At 36.1% G+C, this 27,271-nt stretch overlaps 1 protein-coding gene across 1 annotated transcript in view; it reads left to right on the top strand.

Moving 5' to 3' along the window:
• The window catches only part of cnksr2 (connector enhancer of kinase suppressor of Ras 2), a 90,591-nt gene that overhangs the window by 24,653 nt on the left and 38,667 nt on the right, over positions 1-27,271 (top strand). Inside the window, exons 2-9 of the mRNA XM_015370159.1 lie at positions 58-221; positions 798-1,000; positions 13,026-13,113; positions 13,545-13,586; positions 21,888-22,007; positions 24,290-24,349; positions 24,580-24,648; positions 26,681-26,827. Coding sequence (XP_015225645.1) covers positions 58-221; positions 798-1,000; positions 13,026-13,113; positions 13,545-13,586; positions 21,888-22,007; positions 24,290-24,349; positions 24,580-24,648; positions 26,681-26,827 — 893 coding nt within the window. The remainder of the gene's footprint in view (positions 1-57; positions 222-797; positions 1,001-13,025; positions 13,114-13,544; positions 13,587-21,887; positions 22,008-24,289; positions 24,350-24,579; positions 24,649-26,680; positions 26,828-27,271) is intronic.

Genomic DNA, 27,271 nt, shown 5'->3' with positions numbered 1-27,271 from the left:
CAAATGAGTAATTTTAAGTGACAAATGTCGACAGCTCTGCATGTGTTTATATTCCAGGTCTGGATGACTGTTTGCAGCAATACGTGGGCGTTTTTGAGCGGGCAGGTGTGACAGGAGAGCGACTGCTGAGGATCAGCCATGCCGAACTGGAGGAGCTTGGAGTGTCTCGGATCGGACACCAGGAACTCATCCTGGAGGCAGTCGACCTTCTCTGTGCTCTGGTGAGTGTCTCTGTGGCGCAGTGCTGTTACTGACTCCTATTAGGCACCTTTGAAAGCCGTCGATGTAATTTGTTCCGCTCTGCTTCAGTGCAGAGAGTAACAATTGGCTGGCAATAGATTGTTTGTGTCCTGCATCAATTCTTTACATTTCCCAAGTGTCAGTAAAGCTAAAAGAAAGGCTGCTGTCTTGCCCTAACTCCTGAGAGGCCCTGCCTAAATACCAAACAGAGGGAACCATTTTCTGCACCATTAATGGATTTCTAAATGAACAAATATGTTGTGTCGTTTCCATCCAGCAGGTTACAAGGGTTAGCACAGCAGGTTTTCAGAAAACTAAAGCTGGAAATTACAAATGCCATCCTCATCATTGTCGTCATACTTGTTTTGACCTGCTGAACTGCACTCTTACATGACGCACCCTCTTCTAGTCATTCAGAATAATGATGTTGATCACATTTTTTAGATTAAACATTAATAGCATAACTGGGAATAAGAAATCAAAGCAGTATTTTTATTATTTTTTTTTTTTTTGAGGAGTGCTCCCTCACCTTCATGTTCATGTATCTTAATCTCTAGAATTCTGGTCTGGAGACGGAGAGCGTCAGAACTCTGGCTCACAAGCTTGGAGCTTCAGCCAAGAACCTACAGAACTTCATCTCCAGCCGCCGGCGGAGCAGCCAGTTGGAGAGCAGGAGCTCACGGCGTCTCCCCAATGATCTGCTGACCTCTGTGGTTGACCTCATCACCGCTGCCAAGAGCCTGCTGGCATGGCTGGACAGGTTATACCTAGTCTTGTTCCACAATTGATCATCTCTGCAGAGCCGATTTGCTGCTGGTTGGATTACTGTACTTAGCAGTTTTGATCATTTTTGCCTGACAAAGTATTACATTTATATAATATGGATCACAAATCTATTTTAGTGCTCCATATAAATTTGGGAATATAATGGGCTGAGCTTGACTTTTAAATGTTTTACATTTATGCATTATTAAATGACCAAATTCTTTAAAGAGGTTCATTGCATTTTGCAATTGCTGAAACACAGCAAAATATTACATTCGACTATATTTTTAAATACATGAACAGTTCATTCTGACCTTCAGAAGATCCTTCCTGCCTAAAGTACAGCTATTGGCATCTGCAGCAACTCATAAAAAACCCCTGAGTTATTACAAGGTTTATTTTCCTTTGGGATCAATAAAGTATTTCTAAATAATTATTTAAAATGAATTGATGGAGGAAAAACGTCATGAATATTTTGGCCAATCAGATACCTAATGTGCTTATAACAGATATAACTGATTCCTCCTTGCAGAAAGAAAGCAGGACAACATAAAATCAATGTTTATTGTTGTATACTGTTTTAGTATTTAGTTGCTACTGATTTGATAGAAAAAAGAAGCAGACTCATCTCCTGCTGCTTAGAAGTTTCATTTCATAGCTGTTTTATTTTTCGCAGCCCCCCTTTACTACCACATACTGTATTTTAGACATCAGATGTATCCTTTCTTTTCTCGCAGTCTGACATTAGATCTAATACATTAGGATTAGCTAAATTTCTGAATCAAGAGAACCTTACAGACACTCAGTATTTGTTAAATTAGCTTTTTAAATGGCATGACTTGATGGTCAATGTTTTCTCTCCAGAATATCTCCACAGTAGTTTGCTGTAATTTTGGCCCATTTCTCCCGACAGAACTATGTTAGCTTTGCGGGTTTTTCTGGCTCATACTGTTGTATATTTTCCCAGACATTTTCTGTGATATCAAGCCCCTGTGTACACAGCAGCAATCCACTAAAATGGGATTGGTTTTCTGTTTTGATTTTATTGTTGATTTCCCTGCACAACACACTAGTAGAGTCATTAAAAGTTGTGGAATTTCCTTACTGCGCCACTAATTGTGCTCTGCTTACTTTGAAGCACAACAACATGTGCAGACATTGTCTACTAGCCTTTAACCTTTGACTTCCTTGCTAATGTCTTTAAGTGTAGGATTAATATTTCCATATAATGTTCTTTCCTTAAGAGTGCACCAGTCCCACTTCCAGCAAAATGCTTAACCAACATGATGTTGCATCACCGTACCTCCCGAGGTTAGCAAGCTTCCCTCTTTTTACCCCAAATGTAACATTGATATCTGTAGTCAAACACTTCAGTTTTAGTTTAATCGAACAAAAGGACTAATCTCCAAAAGAATAAGATCTTGTCCCTGAGTACATTTGAAAAATCTAATCTTATTTTTTTTGTGGCTTATGGATATTGGCTACTCACCCTCCAAGAGGCTCCTCAGCACAGTAACTAAATGATTACTTAGGTATTCTTTTAGTTACTTTGCTTTTTTGGCAACATGGATGAAGACAAGGGGGCTCGGAAACGTTGAAGATGATGGATCAAATTCTAAAAAAACAAGTAAAAAAAACAAACATTAGCCATCCTTTACCCTTTTATTTTATTGTAAATTTATAAGGGTATGTTTGAAGTGCAATTTTAATCTGAATGGTATTTTCAACTTAAATTCTGTGATTACCACAGCTCTAAAATCATTCAGCTGCTTATGCAGGACTTATGTTCAGTTACATTTGTTTTTAAACTGATTGAAAGTTGAATTTAAAGCAAATTTGAGTCAGTGTTTCTTATATTCAGTCATGTTGGTTTATAGCTGTTTGACTAACGTAGAATCACACATAGACCAGCGAGTTTTAACATTTGATTTACAAAAGCAACAAGAATCTGGAAACCAGGAAGTCAGATGAACTCTCCGGTTGGTCTGATGGGAAAAAGGACACTGATCAGGAAGGAGTTTGTTGATGACAGCTAATGACTGATGGATTTGCTTGCTTGAAGGCAAACTAGCATGGATCTGTAAGGGTTTGATTCAGGAGGCTTTTCAGACTGAGGTCTAGGAGAATGTAAGTGAGATCAGAGAGCGTTGGTATTTGCAAGAGACATTGTGCTGGAGAGCGGGCAGGCCATTGATGATGAAGACTGAGAGCTGCTGCACACAGTTAGACCTTTTCAATGAAGATCAGAGATGAACTTAGGTTCACTGGTTGTAAGGAACAATATTCAAGCCCATATTAAAGGGATTCACAGGAAGACATTATCTATAGGTATAAGAATTTGCCTAAAGGTGCATTGCTTATCTCCTTAAAAAAATATCTAAACACTATAAGAATGTTCAGCAGAGACAAGAGTTTATTGAGAAATCTGTATTCAATTTCATCAAGAAGGATATTCCTGGTTTAGGCCTTTGGCTGTAATACAACCAGGGGTAAATATCTGGCAAAGAGAGATAATCCTTCAATTCAATTTATTTAAATTGCGCCAATTTACAACACATCTTCTCAAGATACTTAACAGAAATAAATCAACCTGATCGGTTCAAAGTTTTCTATCTAAAGAAAACCAACTCATTTGCATTGAATCATTCACTGGAAGGCAATCCCACACACCAAGCATGCATATAGCAACAGTGGAGAGAAAAACTCAAGGCCAAGGCTGTTTGGATCGGGTGTTTGTGGATCTCTGATAGTAAAGAATTACAATAGTCCAGCCTTGAGGTAACAAATACTTCAAATACTTCAAATACTCACTCACAGAAATACCCACTGTAATGCATCCGTTTTGACCCAGGCTTAACACCTTCTATCAACAAAGACCAAAAGAGAAAAAAAAAAAAAGTACTTTTCTTTTTATATAACTGTTTTTTAAGTAGTTTTTTAAAAAATTGAAATTTTATTTTCTATCTTTTAGGACCAAAGCATAATTTTTGTTACATAAGTACAATGTAGTACATGTGCTTTTTTATTTTTACTTAAGGAGTTAAGTCTGTATCTTTTCTTTCACCTATCTTTTCTTAAACAAGTATCTGTAGGTTTACTTTAGTAAAATGTGTGAGTACTTTTATCACCTCTGGAGCCTCAGCCAGCATCTTTACAAGGTCTTTCATGTTTTATATAAACTCTATTCTTTGTTGGACCTTCCCATCGTGTTTACAAGTGCAAAAAGTATTGTAAGTAGATAAATTATAAGCCCTTAGGCAAATTATTATTCCTATGGATAAAGAAAAATGAATGATAAAGAAAAATGATTGACGTTGACATTTCTTCTCCTAATATCTTGGCTGATCTTTTTTTTTTTAGCAATAGCAAACAATGGCACACATTTTGATTTTATCTCAGAGATAGCTGCGGAAATTTGTATTTTAACGAGCCCTTTGATTGAATTTCACTCTGATGTCTGATTATTTACCCTAGCAGTGTATTCAGTTGCAGCCTTTATGTGATCATAGAAAATAATATTTCCCTATCAGAGCTACAGTTTAAAAAAAAAGAAACAGACTTGTCTCCCGCTGCTTAGAAGTATGCTTTTCATATCAGATTTTATTTCATATCAGTTTTATTTCAGTTTCACCGTGTCTCTCCATCTTACTCTTTACCCTTTTCTTTGTGTCTCCTCTTGTATTCATGACTCGCCATGATCTCCCGCCCGCAGCACACAAACGTCAGACACAGAACTAAAGGTCTCGGACACCGGCTCTTGAAATGCCAGACACCCACACCTGTCCTCAGGCCATCTCGACCTCGAGCGCACACGAGCACACCGAGCCGGAGACCCACAGAGACGCCCACGCGCCCGCGCACTAAGCTCACATCAGCATGCACGCATCCAAGTAAACATGAAGGCATCACCCACATGCAATGATGCAACTCTAGGTGGCAATGTGACATTGAGACTCCCCAGACAGACCTCTGCAGTCCTGCCAGTCTCCTTGTTTATGATGAAATGCTGCTTGCTAAACAAAAAATACAAAACATGGAGTATATCCAGTTTTTCTATCTGCATTAGTGCATACCCTATGAACAGCCAGGCCGCTGCAGAAGTCCCATCTTGTAGAATTGCTTTCTGAAGCCAGGGAACACAGAGTAATGATATGTATGAGTTTGATAATAGGGATAAAGGTTAGCATATCTTATGCATGATGACTCCTCCATAGAAAGTGTCTATAGGAGAGGCAAATTGAAGCCACTAAACATTTATATGTCAGATTGCTGGGCTCTAAAAGAAGGCGCAGCTATTCAGCTCTCAGTTTCTGGAGGGATGATTAGAAAAGACAGTTTGCGATCTTTTTTATATATAAAATAACTGCAGAGGTTCGTGGACTTTTATGTCTCCTCATGTATTCTTATTTTGCTGTCATTTTGTCTGAAACCATCAGCTGAACTCCATATTTGTTTCTTTGAACTTTTAATTTCTTCTCCCTACGAAGCCCCCACAACATGAATTATTAACACGACCAAAGAGAAGGCGTTTTATGTGTCATATATTTGCTGATAGCTACAAAGTGCAGTATCTGTGACAGTCTTCCTTTATTTCAACCACAGTAATCGACAACAGATTTTAAAAAGTTATTTTTGGTTCACCTCTTCTTGTTTAGGTTAATCGTTAAAGGCTCTAAAATATAAAGTCAATACACCAACAACACAAAAACAAGTGATTTGCAGCTTCCAAACAGCACCATCTAATTATGTCTTATAAAAGCTGCATCAGTCTTTAAATCACCGCCACTTTGGTCAACAATAATCATTGCACTGGATCAACTGCTTTTGACCCAGAATCAACCAATCATAGTGGATTTGAAATTTTAGGAATAAGTACCGGTATTTTAACAAATGAACTATTTCAAAGAGAAGCTGATAAGTAATAGTGTTTTTTTCAGCAGAGAAAAAACATGTTTAAGAGCTTTATAATGTGAGGAAATTGCTTTTCGACTTTGGATTTAACAGTGAGCCAGTGAAAACAAGCTGATGATCTCTCCGTTTTTCCTCATCAGAGCTTTTAGATGAGCTGAAGACATTTAGCTAAAGGTGCTGGCTACCTATTAATAAATTATTGCAACAATCCAACCTTAAAAAAAAATGCATGCACTAGTTTTTCTCTACAATGCACTTGTACTTTGTTTGAGTACCGTACATGAAATACTTCCTCTGCTTATAATATTTACTGTCATCTCTACCAGGTTGAATGTGACCTCACCCTTTTTTTTTCTTACAATATCTCTACTTTCTACTCCTTACATTTTAAAAATATACTTGTTAGTTTATTTTCATTTAAGCTAATTTTCATTATGGCCTGTTGGTATAAAAACAAAACAAATGAAAACCATCAAAATAATTTGTTTATCCAGACAATTGCTCTATTTTTGCTACACCAACTTGTTGTTCACCACAAACTAAGAAAACTAATTTTAAGGAAGTTATCATCTAGATTTGTAAATTCTTCCTTTAAAAGGTTGTGCAATAAAGCATCTGTCCTTAACATTTTTTGCCTGCATTACTTTTATACTCAAAGTAGTTTTAAAAATTGTATTTTTACACTTTTACCTGAGTAAAAAGCTTAAGTTGATACTCTTCTACAAAACAGTTTTTAAACAGTAGGATTTCTACTTCTATTTGATCAATAAACATTTATACTTTAGACACCTCTGATAACTAGAACTAAATGATGGTAACTGGGATGATCGAACAGATAAATCCAAACAGAAATCAGAAATAAACAAAGAATATTAGTCTCTAAGAATAAGCTAGAAAGCTAGCTAACAAATTTTACTGAAAAAAGTGAACCTGTATGACAAACATGATAAACAACAATACTGAAAATAATGAATAAAAAACAAAGCCTCAATTAGGACACAACAATCATAAATATCTGATTGCTGTGTTGATATAGTTACAGTCTGGTGTTACAGGTTTGATCTTTTTTATGTGTTCAAGCTTTGTTCAAAAATACATCTCAGTAGATAACAACCAGCTCTCCATGCTAGTAGAGCTGGGCGATAAGACTTCAAAATCTCTGATTTGTTTTCCTACCAGAACATGATGAGTGTTTTTTTTTTCCTCACCTAAGTTTCACAATGACAGTGAAAAAAGACATATATAGCTTAAAAGAATCTAGCTTTTATTTCAACCCTCTTTTTTGGGAGCTGACCAAAATAGCAATGAAATCCAAGCTTTTTAAAGCTGCTTATTAAACAATGTTTCACAGCAAAAAGAACAAATATAACAAACTGAATGTTTACAGCTTAGATGTGACACAATCAGCTAGTTAATCAGGTTTAAGTATACATCTAAGTACAAAAAGTGATGAATTGATGTCACTATGAGCTATAGAAAACCTCATAGTGGACTGGTGGAAAGAAATCCTGATTTTCCAAAATTTATATCTTCATAAGCAGAAAATTCAAATAATCACTTTTATCAGTTTATCTCACAGCCCTAAGTCACACCCTTCTCCAAATCTTAATTTAAATGCTGTTACTCCAAAAACACATGCTGCAGACGGCAATTAGCAAGAATTAATATTAGAGAGAAAACTATCCAGGAGACATGAAATACTAAAATCTGAAATGATGGAAACCTCTCCATATTTTGTTTGAGTTCTTTCAAAGTAGACCTGCTTTACTTTGCCATTATGTTCCACTTTATGGCTATGTTCACACAGCAGCCTGAAGTGATCCAAATCAGATTTTTTTTTTCCCAATTTTGCTATCTTTTTATGACAGTCTCAACAACACACATCTGATTTTTTCCAATGCGACCCAGGCCACTTTGCTATGTGTTCCTGAATCCGATACGAATCTGATCTTTTCAAATATGACCTGTGTCTGAACGGCCAGGTTGCAATCATTCGACCTGAACTGCATTAATGCTCAACAAAGGTCCTTATTTTGGGTCTTACAACGCAGAAGCAGGAAGAAAAACACAATGGCGGACAATAATGCGGAGAGCAATCCTTCTTTTTGATCTTCTCTGTAAAGAAATCAAAGATCGTTAGATGCGTTCCAACAGTAGCATCCATGTTACCTTCCATAAACACAGAGCAAGCTCTCTACTTGTGATGTCATTGCAGCCTCTACTGTGCATGCGGGACACTTAAGCTGTATGAATGCAGCTCATATGGAAAAGCACATGCAAGTCGCATATATATGGAAATAAGAAAAAACAAGCTAAACAAATGGAGTTCCCCCCAAACATTTGATTAACCTTAACATCCACCTCATTTTGGGTAATCCTCGCCTATTTTGCATACCCAAATGGAAAAGGAAATAACTTAGGAACTGTGAGCCCAAATTACATGTGCAATACATTATTTGAAAGCTAGCACCCTCTAGAATATATCAATTAAAATTGGGTGAGTAGAACACAGACCAAGCTGCATCAGTTCAAACATGACTCAAAGTATTTTTTTTGTATTCTTGGAAGTGATAGGGCTTTTTTTAACAGCAGTGATAAAGACATTCTTGAGAAAAAGCAGGTTTTATTGTATTATATTTTTTCTACATCATGTCAACCACATATGCAGAACATTTCCGACCTCTAGCTATAACAGTTCCAGAGCTGCGGGGTTTGGAACTTTTGGTGTCAGCTTGGAGCTGCATGCAGTGGCTCCACCTGCTGGTAAAAACTTTACCGGTGGAATTTTATGCATTCTGAATTATTACCCCCATTTAAGGTCCACTGGGTCGCCGGCGACCCGGTGGATTTTAAGAGGTTAAGAATTAATGCCTGCAGTGTGAATGTAGCCTATATTTACTTATTACATTTTTGGTCTAACCAAACTAGATTCCTTGTCTATCTTGGTTAGCACAGAGAAAAGCTTTTGGTCCATTGAGCCCAATTCAATGGACCAAAAGTATCAATACGATAGATGTTATGCTTAATTATATCCAGTCTCTTTTAGTGTTCATTTGTAATGGTGTAAAAGATTATTCCCTGCAGTCAAATTTGTTTTAGGACTCCAGACATTCTTGGCTGACCCCTATACTTTAACATTGGATTTTAGAGAACTGACTTATTTCTTAACAGCTGTCCGTTCCAATAATGCAGTGACTAAATTGTTAAGTTTTTCCTTCCTTTTAAACTCTCCCAACAGAAAGCTTAGGTTAAAAAACAAAGAGTTGTTTTCAGGACGGTTGCTTGGTGGTTAGCAGACTTCTTGCATAGCCTTAGGTTGTGGGTGTATATATAGTAGCCAACCTCAATTGTGATGACCCAAATCACACAAACCACTGATAAACCATTCACTAGAGGCTGTGGCTGAGTTTTTATCTGGGTCTTTGGAACAGCATAGGAAATGTGCCTGTTTCTGCTGCCATTCTAATGTGTGTCTCTCTGCTCTTACTTTGCTGCTATCTGTAATGTTGCATTGCCTTTGTCAGTTCGTCTGTGTGCTGTCATTAGCGCCTCATTAACTCCAAAGCGCTCCTTATCACTCACACCTTGTTCACACCTGAGCACTGGCAGGGTTTAATTTATGAGCCTTGTGTTTGCTGGATGGAGCTTGTTGTAGATCTGTCTTTCACTGGAAAATGCTATTTTTTTATTATTTAGGGAAGCAGACTTGTCAACAAAACGGACAGTGTGCTTGAGTGGAAACTGAGTGTACCACCACAAAGGAGAGACTATGAGCTGACAGAGCTCAGGGCAAGAAAACATAATAAATTCAAGCTGGTTTAATAGCTCAGCTCACAAAGCAGTTTAGAGGGAAACATCCAGACATTAAAAGAAGTCTCTGTGGTTGTTTGCTTTTAAAACCTGAATCAGAATTTTATATGGATGGAAAACTTGGTGCTCTTTGAAAGGGATGCGCTGTCCACCTTCACCAGAGCTGCTTTTTTCACTAATTTCTTTTCCTCTGACAACAAATAATTCAGTTAACATTCTGGGATTTCCCACCTTAAAAAAGGAAATCTCTGCCAACCTTTTACAAATATTTGCCTAAATATATTTCGAGGCGGAAATGTTCCAGTTCAACATTATGCAAAAGTTGACCTATTTTTGGCTTCTGTTTTTTACATTTGTAAACATATATTGAAAATCCACACCATTATTTCCATTTTTAATTTTTATTTATTATTACTTTTGTGAATTTCTATTTATTTGACTGGCAGCAGATTGTTTATCTCTATTTAAGAGAAGGTATGTAAAAATGTAAGCACAGCTTTATGTATTCGAGTGTTAAACATTCAGGGTAATAAATGTAGCTTGAAACAATTTCATAACTTGTTAAAAAACGTAAACCTTTTATTTGTTCCTGGATCCAACCCTTGCTGAGCTAGATGTTACTTTATGCTCTTGCATTTAAGGATAAGAGATTAATATTCAGTTAATTGTTCTTGAACATAATGGTTATATAGATTAACAATATGTGTTACATAATGCAATTATAAGAGCCTTCAATAAGTAATTTACTTTAATGGATTGTATATACTAAAGTGTTTAATGTAACATTTCTGACTTATTTATGAACATTTTAACATTATACATATGAAACATTACTTCTTTTATCTGCTGTGAAATATTTTTCTGACACTGTTAATAGGAACACCATGTCAGCCAACAGGCGTTGATAACGTTCATTTAGAACCAAATTGATTCAGTCATACAGAATGATTAACAAATGCATTTCAGATGCACAAAAAAACTACATCACTGACATTTAACAACCTATGACTGACAGATGGTAACCTTTAATTTTGTCAACTGTGAAATATGATGACAAATTAGTGACATCCATGATAATTAACGCTAAACAATTCATCAAAAATATCTAGCAAAATAAAACATTTTATGCATCATCGACCTTGGATATGTCTCAAAAGAAAAAAAGTTATATTGAACTTATAATGGTACAGACTAAGCCAAATTGAAATGGAATAAAGTATAATTAAAAGTCTTATCCCTTTAACACACAGGGAGCTAAAGCTGTGAGCAGTTATATATGATCGATTTCCCTGCTGTTGGTCAGGGCTCAGGCAGCAGCATTGTGGATGAAATTAAAATACCTGATAATCATTAATGAGATCTACACACAATTAAAATAACATACAAAAAATACAAACCACTCACTATGGGTTCTGTTTTATATTTTTAAAGGATTTTCTTAGCAGAGATTTATAAGATAAAGATAAAAGAAGGGAGACTCTGTAATTTACTGTTTATGGACATTAAAGTTACTGATGAATTCATTACTTTGTGGTGTACTTAAAGGAGTAATAACGTGGTATTTTACATAGATGATCCTTCTGAAAAATTTGTTTTATTTTTCAAAGAAATATAATCTAAATTAGAGGTTTTTGGATCCCTTTTCATACCTGCCCTCAACAAGAACTTATGTGTTCATGTGGATGTAGTGTTAGCAACATTATCAATGGGAGGGGGGGTTCTTGTGTTGGCCCCTCTCATGCAACCTTGCTCTGAGGTCTTTGGCTCTTAACAAACACTATTGAGCATTTTCCCCATGGATAAACCTTACACACACAATCACACCCTCACAAACTCCTACAGGTGCTTGGATCTGGTTACTTATATACATTGATTAATACTGTTTGTTGCTGTATTGTATATATCAGTTGGGGCTGTTCTTGCAGGTGATGAAGAACACTGATGAAGTTTGGTCAATATCTCTCTTTTGTCTTCTCGTTCTTTCACCTCTTGCCTTTTTTTGTAATGTCCACATAACATTAATTATTACCTACAGAAACTATTTACATATATAAATTAAGCAGAGCGCCCTGCGGTGGACTGCGGTGGACTGGTGACCTGTCCAGGGTGGCAAAAGTGATAATGCTCCACTTGTCAGAGTAAAATCTGTTTAGCTCTTTCTGGCTTTAAGACAACAATTCCTATTGCCACATTGCCAGACAGTACACACACACACACACACAAAAAAGCTAAATTAGCTGTTGGCCAGGGTTTTTTTTTTTATTGTACCTTTGTTTCTCTGTCTCCTACACAAAAGATAAAAAGTTATTTCCGATCCAGTCTGATACCAATACCTGGGGTGAGGGTATCAGATAATCGGTATCAGATAATCTGATAAATGGATGAACCATACACCTTCACAATTTTAGTGAAGGCTTTAGCTTTAACATAAATGTTAAGTTATAATGACAGATATAAATATACTTGTTATCATTTATGAACAAATATTCAGCAATAATAAGAAATAACATGTAAAGTGCACTGGACTGGATCTCTGATATCCAGTATCATAGCACTGATATCCGAATGAGTCAGTGTCTGAGCCGATCCAGGTATCAGATCGGTGCATCTCTAATTTGAAGATTCCACACCAAGATTCTGTCGCACTTCAGGTTTTCTGACATGTTTCAACTGAGGCCTAACACCAAAACCAATGTTTTACCATGAAAAAGTCTAATTTCTGGGTGATGACACCGTTAAATGAACAAATGCTTATTAGTCTTTAGCCTTAAGGCATCCAATTGACTTCTGGTTTCTACCCTCAAGAACCATCAGTTTCTTTTCTGCATCACATTGGAGGAAATGTATACATATCCACTCATGGATATTTTGGAGAGACTGACTTAGTGACTGCTGTGGTTAATGCATATAGAAATAGAAAGTTATATGCCTAAAGGATAGATTATATAAGAATAGTTGGGAGTAGGCTGCACTAAAGGGAATCTCACATTAATTATCAGTCATTATTTTTGATCAATATCAAAGGTGAACATTTTATCATTAGATGTTTCAAAAGTGCTGAAGGGTAAAAGCAAAAAAAAAAAAGCGAGACATGTTTGCTCTTTTCTTTTCTTTAGAAACTCTTAATGGTGCAAATGTTTAATGAATACTGCTTTGAATATTACAGCATGGTGTCATTCTATTCACCCCATCCTGTCCCCTCTCTCCCTTCAACAATACCCCTGTCCATCTCCCCTGCACATCATCCAGAGCAGCAGCAACATTAAAAGACTCACTGCGGCGTTATCTTTTCCTCCCAGGTCTCCCTTTGCTACTGTGGCAGACTACTCTGTTACCCGAAATAATGTCATTCAGCTCTGCCTGGAGCTCACCACTATCGTACAGCAGGTGTGTGGAAGCGTTTGTGTGCATGTTTTGAAGGCTGATAGCTTTTATTCTGGTGTGCTTGAAGCGCGAGGCTGAGGGGAGCTTCCGTGGGTTGACATATCCCTCTAAGTGCGCTGTATGCATGTGTGCGTGTGGGTGGCTGGGATGCAGCAATCTCAGTCTCCATCTTTAAGCAAGACTCTATTCTTTGCTATTTATGTCCTTTTCAGTCTGTCTTTTATATGACTGATGTGTGTATAAATAAAAGATGAATGCATGTCTCTTTGTGTGGGTGTTTGCTGTATCAGTAGCGGTGTATCGTATACAGGTGGCAGGGGTTCAGGAATGTGAGGCCCAGACAGCATATAGAGCTACTTTAGCAGCATGAGATGATGAGCGTGTGCATGACAGGATGTTCTTGTGCTACACTGAATTTCTCTCTGTTCCCTTAGGACTGTACGGTGTTTGAGACGGAGAACAAAATCCTTCATGTGGTGAGTTTGTCTTGAGCCAGATGTTGCTTTTGTGTCTCACTCCCACTGAAAGTTGACTCTGTGAAAGCACAAACCTAAACAGGGTTTAATTTTGTGTTCATAGTGTGGGGGGATGAGCTCTCCTAATGTTGATAAATTCAGAGTTCCGGCTAGAAGTGATTAGCATATCTTAGTAACGGGTAAACATCTTCAGCAGAGCTCCTTTTAATGTATGTTTCTTTGTGAAATATTACAGGGTTGTCAGCAACATTTGATAGTGTCTCATTTTGTTTTCATCTTTTCTTTGGTACTTCTTCAAAGTTTATCTAATAATTTCAAGTTCTCATTAAATATTTGCAAAAAAACGCAGATACCGGAACCAATTAGCAAACAGTTGGTGTAAACACTGTACTTCAGCCTTAATTATCTTCTGTCTAAAAGGATTTGCATTAATCAAATAACAGAGAGCATTTTATGTTTTTTCAGTACTTGTAATTTGCATTGCCAGCATTGTTTGCAATGCTTACTTAAGGGAGTGTTTTTAGGTGAAATTCATGTGTTGTGCAAAGATTAAAGGTATAGGGGAGGATTTTCCCTAATTTTTGAAAAGAATCGCCCTTTTGACTTTAGAATAAATGCACATGCAAAACCCTGTATCTGTTCATGAGAGGGAATGCCTGTTAAACGTGTGCGAGAGCATGCACAAGCCCATTTCTCCTTGTGCACGATCTGTTTACAAGTTGCTGTTTGCATCGCTCCAAATGGAGTGCCGAAATTTACAGTACCTGTCGAGTGGAAACTTTGCAGACGAGGCATAAAGCCCAAGCTGTGCTTTCAGTGTACACCACTGCATGAAAGAATCTCCCACAAACACTCTGGTCTTGTTTCTCTCCTCTGAGGCCTTTCTTTTCTTCTCATACACTTTGTAGATGCTTTTTCTCTTATGACCCTCTGCCATTTTCAAAGAAACACAGTGAGAAAAGTAAGCTTCAATGACTGTCTGAAACCGTAGCTCACCACAGATATACGCCTGAAAGTGTGCATGCACAGAAAAATATAGTTAACGGAACAAACATATCAATAGAATGACGGACAATTAGGAGGACCGCTTATTTAGACGACCCACCCGGATAAAGAACATCCTCCCCTATGCCTTTGCAATGGCTTCTCCTGTGAATTATGAACAAAATGGTTGATTATAGAGGTCAGTCACAGCCATGAACAAAACGAAATCTAGCAGTGCCACATTAAAAGCAGATAAGTTAGCGTAGCATTTGATGCAAGACAAACATCCCAATAACAGACTGGCTGAGTCCTAGTGTTGTAGATTGGTTTGGTTTGATACCTAAAATCCAGGTTGAGCCAAATCGGAAGAGAGTTATTAATCAGTATTAGAGGGATGCACAGATTTTAAAAAAATATGGCCAATATTGATATCCTGTATTATTCTTATTATTATATCTCTGTTGATTTGTAACTAATATGTACTGATATAGTTATTTCCAAATCTTTCAGCAACTGTGAAAAAACTACCACACCTCTACCGTTACTTCTCGTTTATTCAAATTCCCACAATCCTGTGCTGTATAAAGTCACTTTCCATCCTTAATGAAATACCACATGGCCATCGCCTTCTCCTCTCCCTCCTGAAACACTATTGATAGCAACAACATGGAAATAAACATTACGTTCCCATTTTAACTTGTTGTTGTAGGATGTGTACAAAATCACTTATCGTTGATGCATACCAGTTTTAATACCAATACATTATGCTTGAATACAGAGAGATATTTAAGCCATTAGGATCTAAAGAACAGTTAGAATTCACATTAAAATATTATTTCATTTATATTTCAACAGAGAGAATATGCTTTGTTATCAAGGTAATGCAAAAATAAAAAAATTAAAACAGTTAAAAAGAGTGCCTGTTACATCAAATGTGTCCCGCATCAGGAAATAAAGGCCTTCGCTGATTCAAATTCAGATTAAGTTAACAGCCCATAATTAAGAAAACATACCGTCCATATGTTGTTCTATGATGTGCGTTCTATTTCAATTTTAAAGTTAAACAAAAGCATAGAGTCATTCTCATGTAAAATGTGCTATATTTTTAGTGCAACACATTTGTGCAATTATAACTGACACATGCTAAAGAATAACCTTTCAGACGGTCCCTCCCCCACCCAAAAACGAATAAAAAAAAAAAAAGGGCGCCATGTCAACTGAGCCTGAAGCTTGGAAGTCATGCATCAATGATAATGTAAACATACCTTTACATACTGCAAGCTGTCAATCCAGTGTTCATTTCAAAAGGTCAGTTAGTTCCCTGCAAAATTGCAGAAATAGCTTCAGAATACATATAATCCTGTACATTTGAGCTTAGACGTCATTCTGGGGAGTGAGAGTTAAAAATCCCAAAAATCAATTAAAATCAGCTGATTTTAATTGAAAGCTGATTAACAGGCTTTTGGTCTACTGCAATCATTATACCCAGCTGCGCTGAAGCAGAGAAACCTCTAAAACCTGCAGGACAGGGGGCCTTGAGGACCGAGTTTGGGGATGCCTGGTGTAAAGCATCTGTCCTTAACATTTTTCCTGCGTTACATTTACTTTATACTTTAAAAAATTGAACTTTTATACTTTTACTTGAGTAAAAAGCTTAAGTTGATACTCTAACTTCTACAAAAGTGTTTTTAAACAGTAGGATTTATACTTCTACCTGAGTATTAAACATGAATACTTTTGACACCCGTGTAAATGCCAAAACACGTGAAAAGAGATATGATCATACACATTTATTTGTATAGATATATGAATAAAGAAATAACTTAATCTTTAATGGAAGAATACATTGTTTCAATTATTTTTTTGTTTAAATCTGTAGAGCTGTGTTTAACTAGGGTTATCAAAAGAATTGATACTCCGAAATGTATTTATACTCAAACGCTTATGTAGATACAAACCATGTTTTTTAACATATTTTTGCTATTGTTAATTTTGCATTCTAGATTCTTTTCACATCAAAAGAATAATACCATAATAATAAAACTACCTTAAAAAAAGAAAAATAATTTTAGATTTGGGTTTGTTATTTTGGATTTACGTGCACCTTATTTAGCTAGTCAAGATTAAAAAGTTGTTTTTTATGCGTTAATAAATATATTTTATATATTTTATCCCACTGTTATTGAAAATTGTATGGAGTACCAAATCCTTTCCTGGGCATCGATATAGAGGTTGGACTTTCAGCACAATAAAAACTCCTAGTTTTATTTTATTCAAATTAAGGGAAATTAATCAAAATTAATTCAGTCAATTCAGTCCAAAAATCACTTCAATTTGCAGTTATGTGGTTTGTTTTTGCCAATTTAAGCTCTGCATTGTTACATGTTTACATTTACTGCCTCTGCAAGTTTGTATTTTGGGTCTTGGTGCAGTTGATACATAATGAATCAGATTCCAGCTTCCAAAAACGTACAATTCAGTTATAGAGATGATCCCTTCCAGATATCACCCCCCACCCCCACCCCATCACAGAGGAACAAAGCACCTATCCGCTCCAGCCGGTGAACAATACATCCTTAACGACCGACCCTTAACAATCATAGACAGGTTTCAGGGTATTACAGGAGACAATCCCTCCCTTTAACGACCAACCTTAAGAATCATAGACAGGTTTCAGGGTATTACAGGAGACAATCCCCCCCTTTAACGACCGACCTTCAGAATCATAGACAGGTTTCAGATATTACAGGCTAACAATGGAACCAAACGACCCATTCATCAGTTACCATTTGCATGTTTCCAAGCAATACAAGGCCTTGTCTATATAAAGACTCAAACTCACTTCGGATCCAGACATTTGAATTGAGAAAGCTTCCTGGAGAGGTGGCGAAACGTCTTCAAATCTTGGAAACCAAGTCCAGGTTTTTTTTTTTACTTTTACGGAATGACTATGACCTGGATGACTGAGAATCTTCTTCAGCATAATGAATCTGAATATTCTTGCATATTCGATTCTCCACTTGCAAAAAACGTGGTTCCTATGAAAAGCCCAGAAAGGATAAAACTAGTTTAGCTCTACATAGGCGTGTGTTGGCTCAAAATGAATATTGATAATGCATCAAGTTCGCCATGAAAAAATAACATTTCCAGGATTTTGTTTTACTTTAATTTAAGAGCAACTTCAATGCTATGAATAACAGAGCGCTAAAGTGATTTAGCTGCTCATGCAGGACCTCTGTTCAGTTTTATCGATATTATCCTTTCTAAAATCTTAATTCAAAATAAAACCAGACCCAGGCAGTAAAAAAGGTTTCTGTACATAGAAATTTTTTTTAATAATATAGTTTTTTTTTTTTTAAGTTGTTTGGACATAATTTAAGGGACAAAACTTTTAAAGTAATACAAAAGATTTACTTTTTCACTTTAGGAGTTTCAGTCTGTAGTCTCAATGTTACAGCTTTTCACAGGTATCTGTAATTCCTTTCTAATTAAAGAATGAGAGTACATTTTATACCTTGTTTAAAAGATTTAAAGTTATTATTTTTTTCAAAATGGAAGATTTGTTAGGGATGTCGGTTAATTGTCATTTTGTCTTTAAAAAAGGCAATCAGGTATGTGTGGATTTAGATATGAATAAAAAAGCCACACAACACATCATATTTTGTGTTTTTGTTACAAAGGACCTGGGTTTTAATCTCAGTTGCAGCAGAAACTTGGTTTAGGTGACAGTTTACTGGCTTGCTGGGCTCACCCTCCTGAAGGGAGCAGCCTAAACAGCTCACATCTACACCATCATTTAGCTGCTGGATTAGATATGCTATGCTTATTAATCTAACACAACCAAGATACGGTTTTCCTGATTTTAAAATGTTCTTTCTCTAAGGGTTTAATTAAGTTTGTGAGTAAACGATTAAATCTAGCTACCTCTTGTACTTCCCGATTCAGTGAAGTAATTCAGATAGTCTCTGATTGATTTAGAGAAACAGTGAACCAATTATTTCCACATTTAAAGTAATTTCCCCAGGGGCAATTGATTTTACAGCCTGTCACAATAAATATATATATAAAAAGTAGCATTTAATAAGAGGGCAGGAGACTAAATGCAACAGTAGCTTCCACTGAGTTGTTAAAAACTATGAAAAGTTGTAAAATAAATGCTTATACAGTGTTTATAGGTCTAAACTTTAAATCCTTTACTGTACGAATATGGAAAACCTGAGTGGCTAAAAAAAATCCCAGTTGCAGGCAAAAGTGAGAAAAACAAGATCCTCAAGAGTAGAGGGGTGTTTACTGGCAGCAGATTGGATAGATTTAGCTGTGACTCTCTTTTTAACTAAGCACAAGTTCATTTTTTTCAGCAATCTGAAAGGCTTTAACCTTTGTCGGGCATCTTCATAGATGATTAAATGATTGTTTCTGCACTTTAAAATCCCCAAACACATTTTTACTTAACAACGTAAATATTTTTATTTCGATTCATTTGTGAAGGCGGAAGACCCAGGACCTGGTATATTAACAATATGCAGGAAATTCATCCCGATCAGTGTAGTTGTATATAATATGCATTTCCTAAGTAACTGCTTGAACTGCAGTAAATGTTAGCTAATATTTTAAGTGTCATGCATTCTGTAATATCGGACACTTAAGATGATATGGAAGGTAGAGGAGGCAAAGTCACAATGAAAATTAAGTGGTCTCTCAATGAGATTCCATTTTTATTTCCAGTACTTTCTTTGGCTCTTTCCTTATGAAGCTGTTATAACTGCAATAGGAACTGTAGCTACATAAATGGATAGCATTTGATGCTAAACTCAGGCCAGGAAAATTAGATTCTGGTTTCAAAATCTGAGTACAAAACTGGAGCACAGGTTGCGGTACAAAAAAACCCCAAACAAAGTTATTTTTTTTTAACATATTTTGTTCTAGTTTTAATATAAAAATCTGTTTCAAATTCATAGCTAAGACATTATAACCATTCATCACTGGTCAAATATGGTTTAGGGCTGTAACTAAAGATAATTTTGCGATTATCGATAAATCTGTCGATTATTCTTTCAATTAAAAGATAAATAATAAGATAGAAAAAGGTTCCTTAAGGAAGATTTTTACTAAATTAAACCAGGTAAAACTCAAATGATTCCACTTGAAGAGTTCTGGATAGAGCATGTTGAAAGACAAAAAAGCTTTTTTAACTTAAACGTGCAATGTTCATTTATTTTTTTATAAATTTTTATTATTTTACGATTTTTATATAATTGCTGCTCAAGGGTTGGTTACTCTGTCAGCTAAAGTCATATTTTATAGTCTCTAAACTCCAGTTAATGATTAATCTATTACTAAATTAGTTGACAATTATTACAATAATTGATGAATCACGATTAATCCGATTAATTATTTCAGCCCTAAGATGGATAATCTTATTGAAAAAGATACTAAACCTTCATGCATAGTTGGTAACACTGCTGTCTGGCAGCTTGGAGTCTCTTTGCATTAATTTGCATGTTACCCCGTGCATTAGTGGGTTCTCTCATAGGCTTTTCCTTTTAGTCACACAATCATCAATGTTAGTTTAACTGATCTCTGAAAAAATGCCCTGAGGTAAAAGTGTTGCAAATGGCTTTAATTATAACAGATTGGTACAAAATCAGCTTGGAATGAAAGAATTAAATAGTAGAATACAGAGAGGTGGCTTATTTTTATGTAAATATGTAAATAATTATGTAAATAATAAAATTAAAAGAAATAAAAACAGCCTGTGAAAGTTGAAAGTGGAGATTGCATGATTTTTTAAGGCTAATGCAGATCATTTTGACATCAGTCAAACCTAATCCCTGATATGTGTTTTCAGTTTTGGGGCCGATTCATGAAATTGATATTTCTCACATGATAAAAAAAGGCCCAACGATAAGAAATTTTTACACAATTTTCAATATCAACGAAAAAGAAACATAAAGAAACATGCAAAACATGTACTAAGTACCAAATGAGGCATTCACTCTATGTGATCTCAAAGCAGGGCTGCTAAATACACCGAAGAATCAGCAAACACATGCACATACCAGCAAACGCCTATTTAGCAATAAAACTCTTGGATAGGCCAAAAATATCATCTCGCAGAGGCATAGAGTCCAAATCTCATGTAAAATAACCACGTCATGCTCCAAGTTTACTAGAAAAAACAAACACATTATCATTTGGAGCAAATAATACATTCTTTCTTTACGTCTAGTTTGTTCTACTTTGAAAACAAAGGTGAGGGGAGTGCAGGAGTGGGGATTTTTGCAAATTCCCTACAGAAACATTAACTGTAGCTTTGATTGATTTTATTCACAGACAATGCCTAGTTCATTAAACAATACTGAACTAACAGCAGCTGAACTTTGTAGCTCATCTTTTAGATACTTTTTAAAAATAGTAAATTGCACTATTTAAAATAGCCTAGGTTATTAAACGAAAGCTCATGTGGTATTTAGAGCCATTAAATGACATTTAGAGTCACCAATTGGTTCCAACTCCACTAAAGACTTCCCATTAGTCAACATTCAAACGTAATTGTCAGCTAAAGTTGGATTCACCTTCTTGACAGCAGATGCTCCTATGTTTTTTCTTCACATTGAACGTTTTGCATCAGTGATCAATGGAGTGGAGCCACATTTAATACCATTAGATGCAGCCAGGCCTTTCCTTGTTATGACAAATCGACATGTCCAGTTTGAGGGATACCTCTTAGTCTGATTTGTTTGTGACTAATAAAGACACAAAAGGATGATTATGCCAATAGTTTTGAGATATTTTTAGTAAAAGGAGCCTTTCAGTAAAAAACGGAGGTCTAGAGAGACAGGAAATGATGAGTGAAGGTGCTTAAAGGAGAAATCTATAATAGGTAGCACAGATATAACTGTCGACTTGGCAGAAAACTCTTCATGAAAAAGTTTGGTGATTTCCGCTGTGGCCGATCAAAAAATAGAGTCAGCAGTTTTTGTTCAAACCTCTCTCTCTGTAATGAAGAATACGACTAAAACTGCAGCAGTTTAACACAGATTTCTTGTGTTTGCCTGGAATAAGAAAACAAAAATGAAATTTACCAGTATTATATCCGGGGTGTGGGAGGGTGCAGTTATTGGGGTTTACTGAAGTGCTGAATTGATAAACGAAAATAAGATTAACTGTGGTGGAACCTGCCCGTTTTCATGCAAGCCGTGTGTTTCCTATCAGAATTTAATCTGCTTTCCCACGGCTATAAAAAGACTATTTTTGTTTTTATAGCTTTGGTCGATAAATCTATTTGTTTAGCAGTTTTATTCCTCTCTTCTGCAGTGTAAGACTCTGTCTGAAGTGTGCGAGCACATCGTATGCGTGTCATCGGACCCACTGGTTTCCCAGTCTGCCCACCTTGAGCTGGTCCACCTCACAAACACCAAACCCTCTGAAGGCCTGGTACTGTTCTTCACGTCTGTTTCTGTTAGCTAAGCAATTTAATAAAAAAAGCTTTGTGTTTCATGTCTAAGAGCTGTCGGACACTACAACCAACAGTGCTGGGAAAAATATTCACCCCTTGCAGATGTATTCAGTTTTAGCCTTTATTTTGTCCCTATTAAATATCTTTAATCAAAACTAATTATACTTATACAAAACTAATTATAATTATTAAAGGTAACATAAGTATACACAAAAAAATTCATTTAAAAATGATTTTTCAGTTCATAAAAGGAAGAAAATAATCCAAACCAACCCAGTCCAATGTGAAAATATTACAACCTCACCTCTAACCTTGTTAAATCTTTTTCTCCAGTTTTAGAGTTTGGCTTATGATACAAATCAGGCTGGATTACTGCCTGACGTCTTAACTAAAGAAATTATTTCAATAGAACATTGCTGATTTTATTAGGTTGCCAGGCTGTCTTGGTTTGGTTAGGGCCCCAATTGTAGAGAAAATGGCAAGGATGGGAAACTTGGATGGGAAAAGGTAAGAAGATAAACCTACAGAGTCCATGGAGCTAACCAAAGAATCCAACAAAGAACAGTGACAACAGGAGAGATGATGGCAGCTGGAGGGCAGGTCTACCTCAGTTTGCTAAAAAACTTCTTTATTATCCATCAGGACTTAAGGTCCTGAAGCTGTAAACACCTGTGGATCTGCTGCAGGGGGTAATCATAGCACCAGCAGGTCCAAAAAAAGCAAAGGATTTAGTGTCCTAGCCAAAGTCTTGCTTCAACAGACTGTGCTTCAAAATCCTCCAATGTGGCTTACATAATAAGTATGATAAAAAAGATAAGTTGACAGAAGTACTGACACAGAAGTGTTAAAGACTCATTACCAGTTATTGCAAATGCTTAATGCCCGCCAAGGGTATAGTAGAACCAGTAATTACCTTTTTCATTCGAGTGGGTCTGGATTGTTCATTTCCCACCTTTAATGATAAATTATTATTTAAAAATTGCATATTTGCTCATATTATCTTTGTCTGATATTATAATTTCCTTGATAATCTGAAACATTTTAAAAACGTGAGGGAGCAACCACTTCTTCAATGGTACTAATTACTCTCCTGGTGAATTATGTGTCTGACATTTGGAATAATAAGGGAGGTTTTCTCTAAAACATACAATGTTTTCAAATTGTCTAAAGACTTCTTTTAGAGGAACCTTGATGCGCTTCATGATTGGATCAAATTTCTTTGCATAGAAAGTGTTTTTACTTTTACCACCAACTCCATAAAAGTCATACAAAAGTATTTTTGTAGAATTCTCTTTTACCTCCAATACACTGCAAAAACAATCTCGAAATAAGTAAAAAGTTCTTAAATTTCCCCTGAATTAAAAAAGGTAAATAAGATGATCCGCCAATGCAATTAGTATTTTTAATCTTAAAATAAGATAATTAGATATAATGCACTTGAAATAAGACAAGGCTAATGTTTTTTCTTCTTATTTTAAATGTAAATTGTCTTATTCCACTGGCAAAGTATCTCACTTCCTCAATTCAAGACAATAAGCACTTATTTTAAGAAAAAATTACTTATTTAGATTTAAAATTGTTTGCAGTGCAGTTTCAATTTTTAGTACATAAATTGCTCTGCCACAGATAAATCCAGTTGGACTGCAGAGAATCCTTATGCAAGTAAACCAAAATGAAAAACAAAACCATAAGTGAATTTAGGAGATTAATCTAGCCTACTAATAGTGTTGTCTTGTGGTTGATCTGATTTAGAGTGAATGGTTAGAGGTTAACAAAAAAAATCTGGTTTTCCAGGTTTTATGACTGATAGTTAATCTTTTAGATGCACCATTTATTTTCAAATCTAAATTTCACTTTAGATCAAATAATTATTTCATTTTTATTAATTCCATAGATACTTGTTGTTACTGTTACCTCCAACTCCATGGCAAAACATAATCTTTCTTTTGTGGCTGCACTCAAACTACCATGCAGTTAACTAATTTAGATAAAGGAGAACTGCACTGGGTAGCATGTTTATCCATTGCACATGGAATCTCTGTAGATCTCCTACAACTTAGCCTTCCATTGGATGCACAGTTAAAAATGCTGTATTTCCTTATGTAGAATGTAGAAAAAACCCAAAACAAATATTTGCTCTAATGTTTAATGGTGCAGAGACTAAGTTGATTTTCTTTTTGCCTTTTTATTGTTAAACTTCACATTAGATTTTTGGAGACTTTTATTCAGAATTAAAGTTAATTCCATTTCTGTTCATCAGGGGATGTACATCAAGTCTACCTACGATGGTCTCCATGTGATCACAGGAACGACTGAAGGGGTGAGAAGAGTTTTGGGGTTGTTAAAATTTCTTTTGTCAGCAAATCGGTCAACATCAGTGTCCAACAAGAGCCTGTCGGATTCCATACAGATGACTCCGCATGGCTGCTTGCTTTATGGCATTGGTTATTTAAGTGGGGGCTGCTGCGAAATGTCAAAAAAGTGTCAGACAGGAATCAATACGCTCAGATGGATTTTCAATCTCCTCTTTGTGTCCTCTGTGATTTTCAGTCTCCGGCTGACCGATGTAAGAAGATCCACGCAGGAGATGAAGTCATTCAAGTTAATCACCAGACTGTGGTAGGTTTATAACCAGTCTGTAAGCCCATATTATATATCATAAAGCAACAAATACGTGGTGGATGATGTTTTTTTTTCTCCCTTTTTACACTTTTAACCTTGAATAAACTTACTTGTAAAAGGAGTCAGTTTATAGGTAATTCAACCTCAGACTAAATACAGCTCAGTTGAATGGCATAAAACATTAAATAGCAGCATTATTTATCACATGGTAACTCTGGAGGAGCTGCAGATGTCCACAGCTCAGGTAGGAGAATCAATTGACCAGACATCTATTAGTCCTGTACTCCAAAAACTTTGACCTTAAGAAAAGCAACATTAGGATGATTTGTTGTTGAAAGAAAACTATAATTACATGAATAAAAATGTATGATTGGGTTAAAATGTGTTTGGATAAAAAACAAAAACTTATCATATTGTGCTGTTTATGAAGACATAATTAACAACTAATCTCACAAAACAGTCGATTGGAACACAAATTTGTCAGTTGTTTCAGTCAGAATTTTCTGATAGCTTCTAACTAGAACATGTAGCCACTCAAAGGGGAACTGCATCACATTAATTCCTGATGCTGATGCAGACTCAGGTTAGCGTATGCATGCCTATCAGTCAGTCAGCAGAAACCATTCCTCTTAAGCTATGGATATTTGTGCATAAGTAATCAGAATAAATGGCTGATTGGACAAAAACGAGTGGCTTGATGCTCTGGCTCTATGCTTATTCATCCTAACTTTTATTCTGATTGTTTATGTTAACAGTGCAATCTAATATTTTTTTTGTTTTTAATCGGAAAAAATTTCAATTCAATCGTGAAATTTTGTGGAAGCTTCAGTAGTTTTACAATTTTATTATCAGACCAGACAGTTATGGTCACAGGACACATTTTTAGTCCAATTGGCCATTTATTCCATTGATATATCCATATAGACATAAGCATTGAGTCATTAGGGGCTCTTTTTAAAGTTTCTCATTAGCTATGTAGGAGAGAGCAAACATGTGAAATTAGGAAATGACAAAATTTTGTGGCTTATATGCAAAGCATCATGTAACGCCAAAAAAAACCCCAAAAAACTATTGACATCAACCTAAAGATACCGTATAATTTTTACTGTGACGCACGGTGGTGGCAGAATAATACAGTGAGGATTCATTTTAAGCAGAAACAGAAAAGCTGATTAGAGATTAAAAAAAGCCTAATTTAACTTCTCAGAACATAACATCCATACATTCATCCTTCTATTTATCTCCCTATCTTTCAATATGACCTCTTTTTATTTGTCCATCTTCTAAACATTGTCTTTATTGTCTGTTTTTTTCATCCACCTCCAAAAAACTCAATGCTTTATGCTATATTAAATTAGAAGAAACTGGAAAGCATCTCAGAAAAAGTTTGAAACTTTTACACAACCAGTTTTGGGAAATGCTCAACCTGGAGAAAGCATCCCACCAACTTCAAATTCTTAAATCATTGTTACATGGATAAACATAAAAAGGTGACAGGTGGTTCCCTATTAATCTAAAAAAAAAAAAAAAAAACAGTGTTGATATTCCTTTTTAGTGGCCTTGTGTCGTTTTGCATTACTCTAAATCATTTCTCTCTTTGATCACAAACAGATCTGAGGTCAGCTCGGTAAGTTCAGGTGTGACGAGGCTATGAGTATCTCACCCTGGTGGGCAGTTTGATGTTTGTTTACAGTTTGTATTTGATCACAAATTTGCTGCAGGCAAAAAGTGTAGGTGTGGCTTTTTGCACATGGTGGATGAAATGTAGAAAAGATGGATGATAAGATGCTTTTGTTTTGAAAATGAGGGCAGATTACATCACATGATGCCTCTATAGATAGATTTACCGCCTCGCCACCTACTTGCTTCGCTCTGAAGCCTCAACAGGCAATCACGATGTGGACTGGATTCAAACTTCAGCCTGCATGTAAATGATCCTCTGTGGAGCATAAATGAGTGAGCTTTTATCCTGACAGAGGATGATATCGCCGAAGCTGCTTTCTCACTTTCCCTCCTCTCTCTTCTACAGGTGGGCTGGCAGTTACGCAACCTGGTCGGCTCGCTGAGGGCCGATAAAGGCACCGTGTCCCTGACCCTGAAGAAACGTCCCCAGAGCACGCTTAGCTCCGCCCCTGCGCTACTGAAGAACATGCGCTGGAAACCCCTTGCTCTGCAGGTGGGACCGGCGCTACCTTTTATAAACTTTATTAAAGCGCCGTGCTGGTCCGCATCGACTCCCCAAAGCATTCCTCCTCCTGCTAGGTCGCAGCCAAAGCGTGTAATTAGGTCACGAAGCTGTGGCTCAGCACGGGGTTCGTTAGCCGGCCGAATGGAGTGAATGGGAGGAAAAACTAATGGCTTTCCACCCACATTCCCAGAGCTCAGCTGAATGTGAAATTTCCCCCACTAATTATCTCTAATTGGCGACACAAACAGAAGAAACAAGAAGGAAAAGTGTTTGTGCATCAAAACCTGACTTTCTTTGTGTATTTTTAGTCATCTGCTTCAAATATTATGTATTTAAAGTCATGCTTTTTAATATAAACAGCTTTTAGCTCTTATGTTCTAGAAAGCATTAAGATAAAGTCAGCTTCCATTTCAGTACAAAAATGTAATATTT

Source organism: Cyprinodon variegatus, unplaced genomic scaffold, assembly GCF_000732505.1.
Source record: "Cyprinodon variegatus isolate N-32 unplaced genomic scaffold, C_variegatus-1.0 Scaffold42, whole genome shotgun sequence".
In the NCBI taxonomy this organism is placed as follows: domain Eukaryota; kingdom Metazoa; phylum Chordata; class Actinopteri; order Cyprinodontiformes; family Cyprinodontidae; genus Cyprinodon; species Cyprinodon variegatus.
Note: the sequence above shows the minus strand (reverse complement) of the source record. Positions and strands in the feature narration are given on the sequence as shown.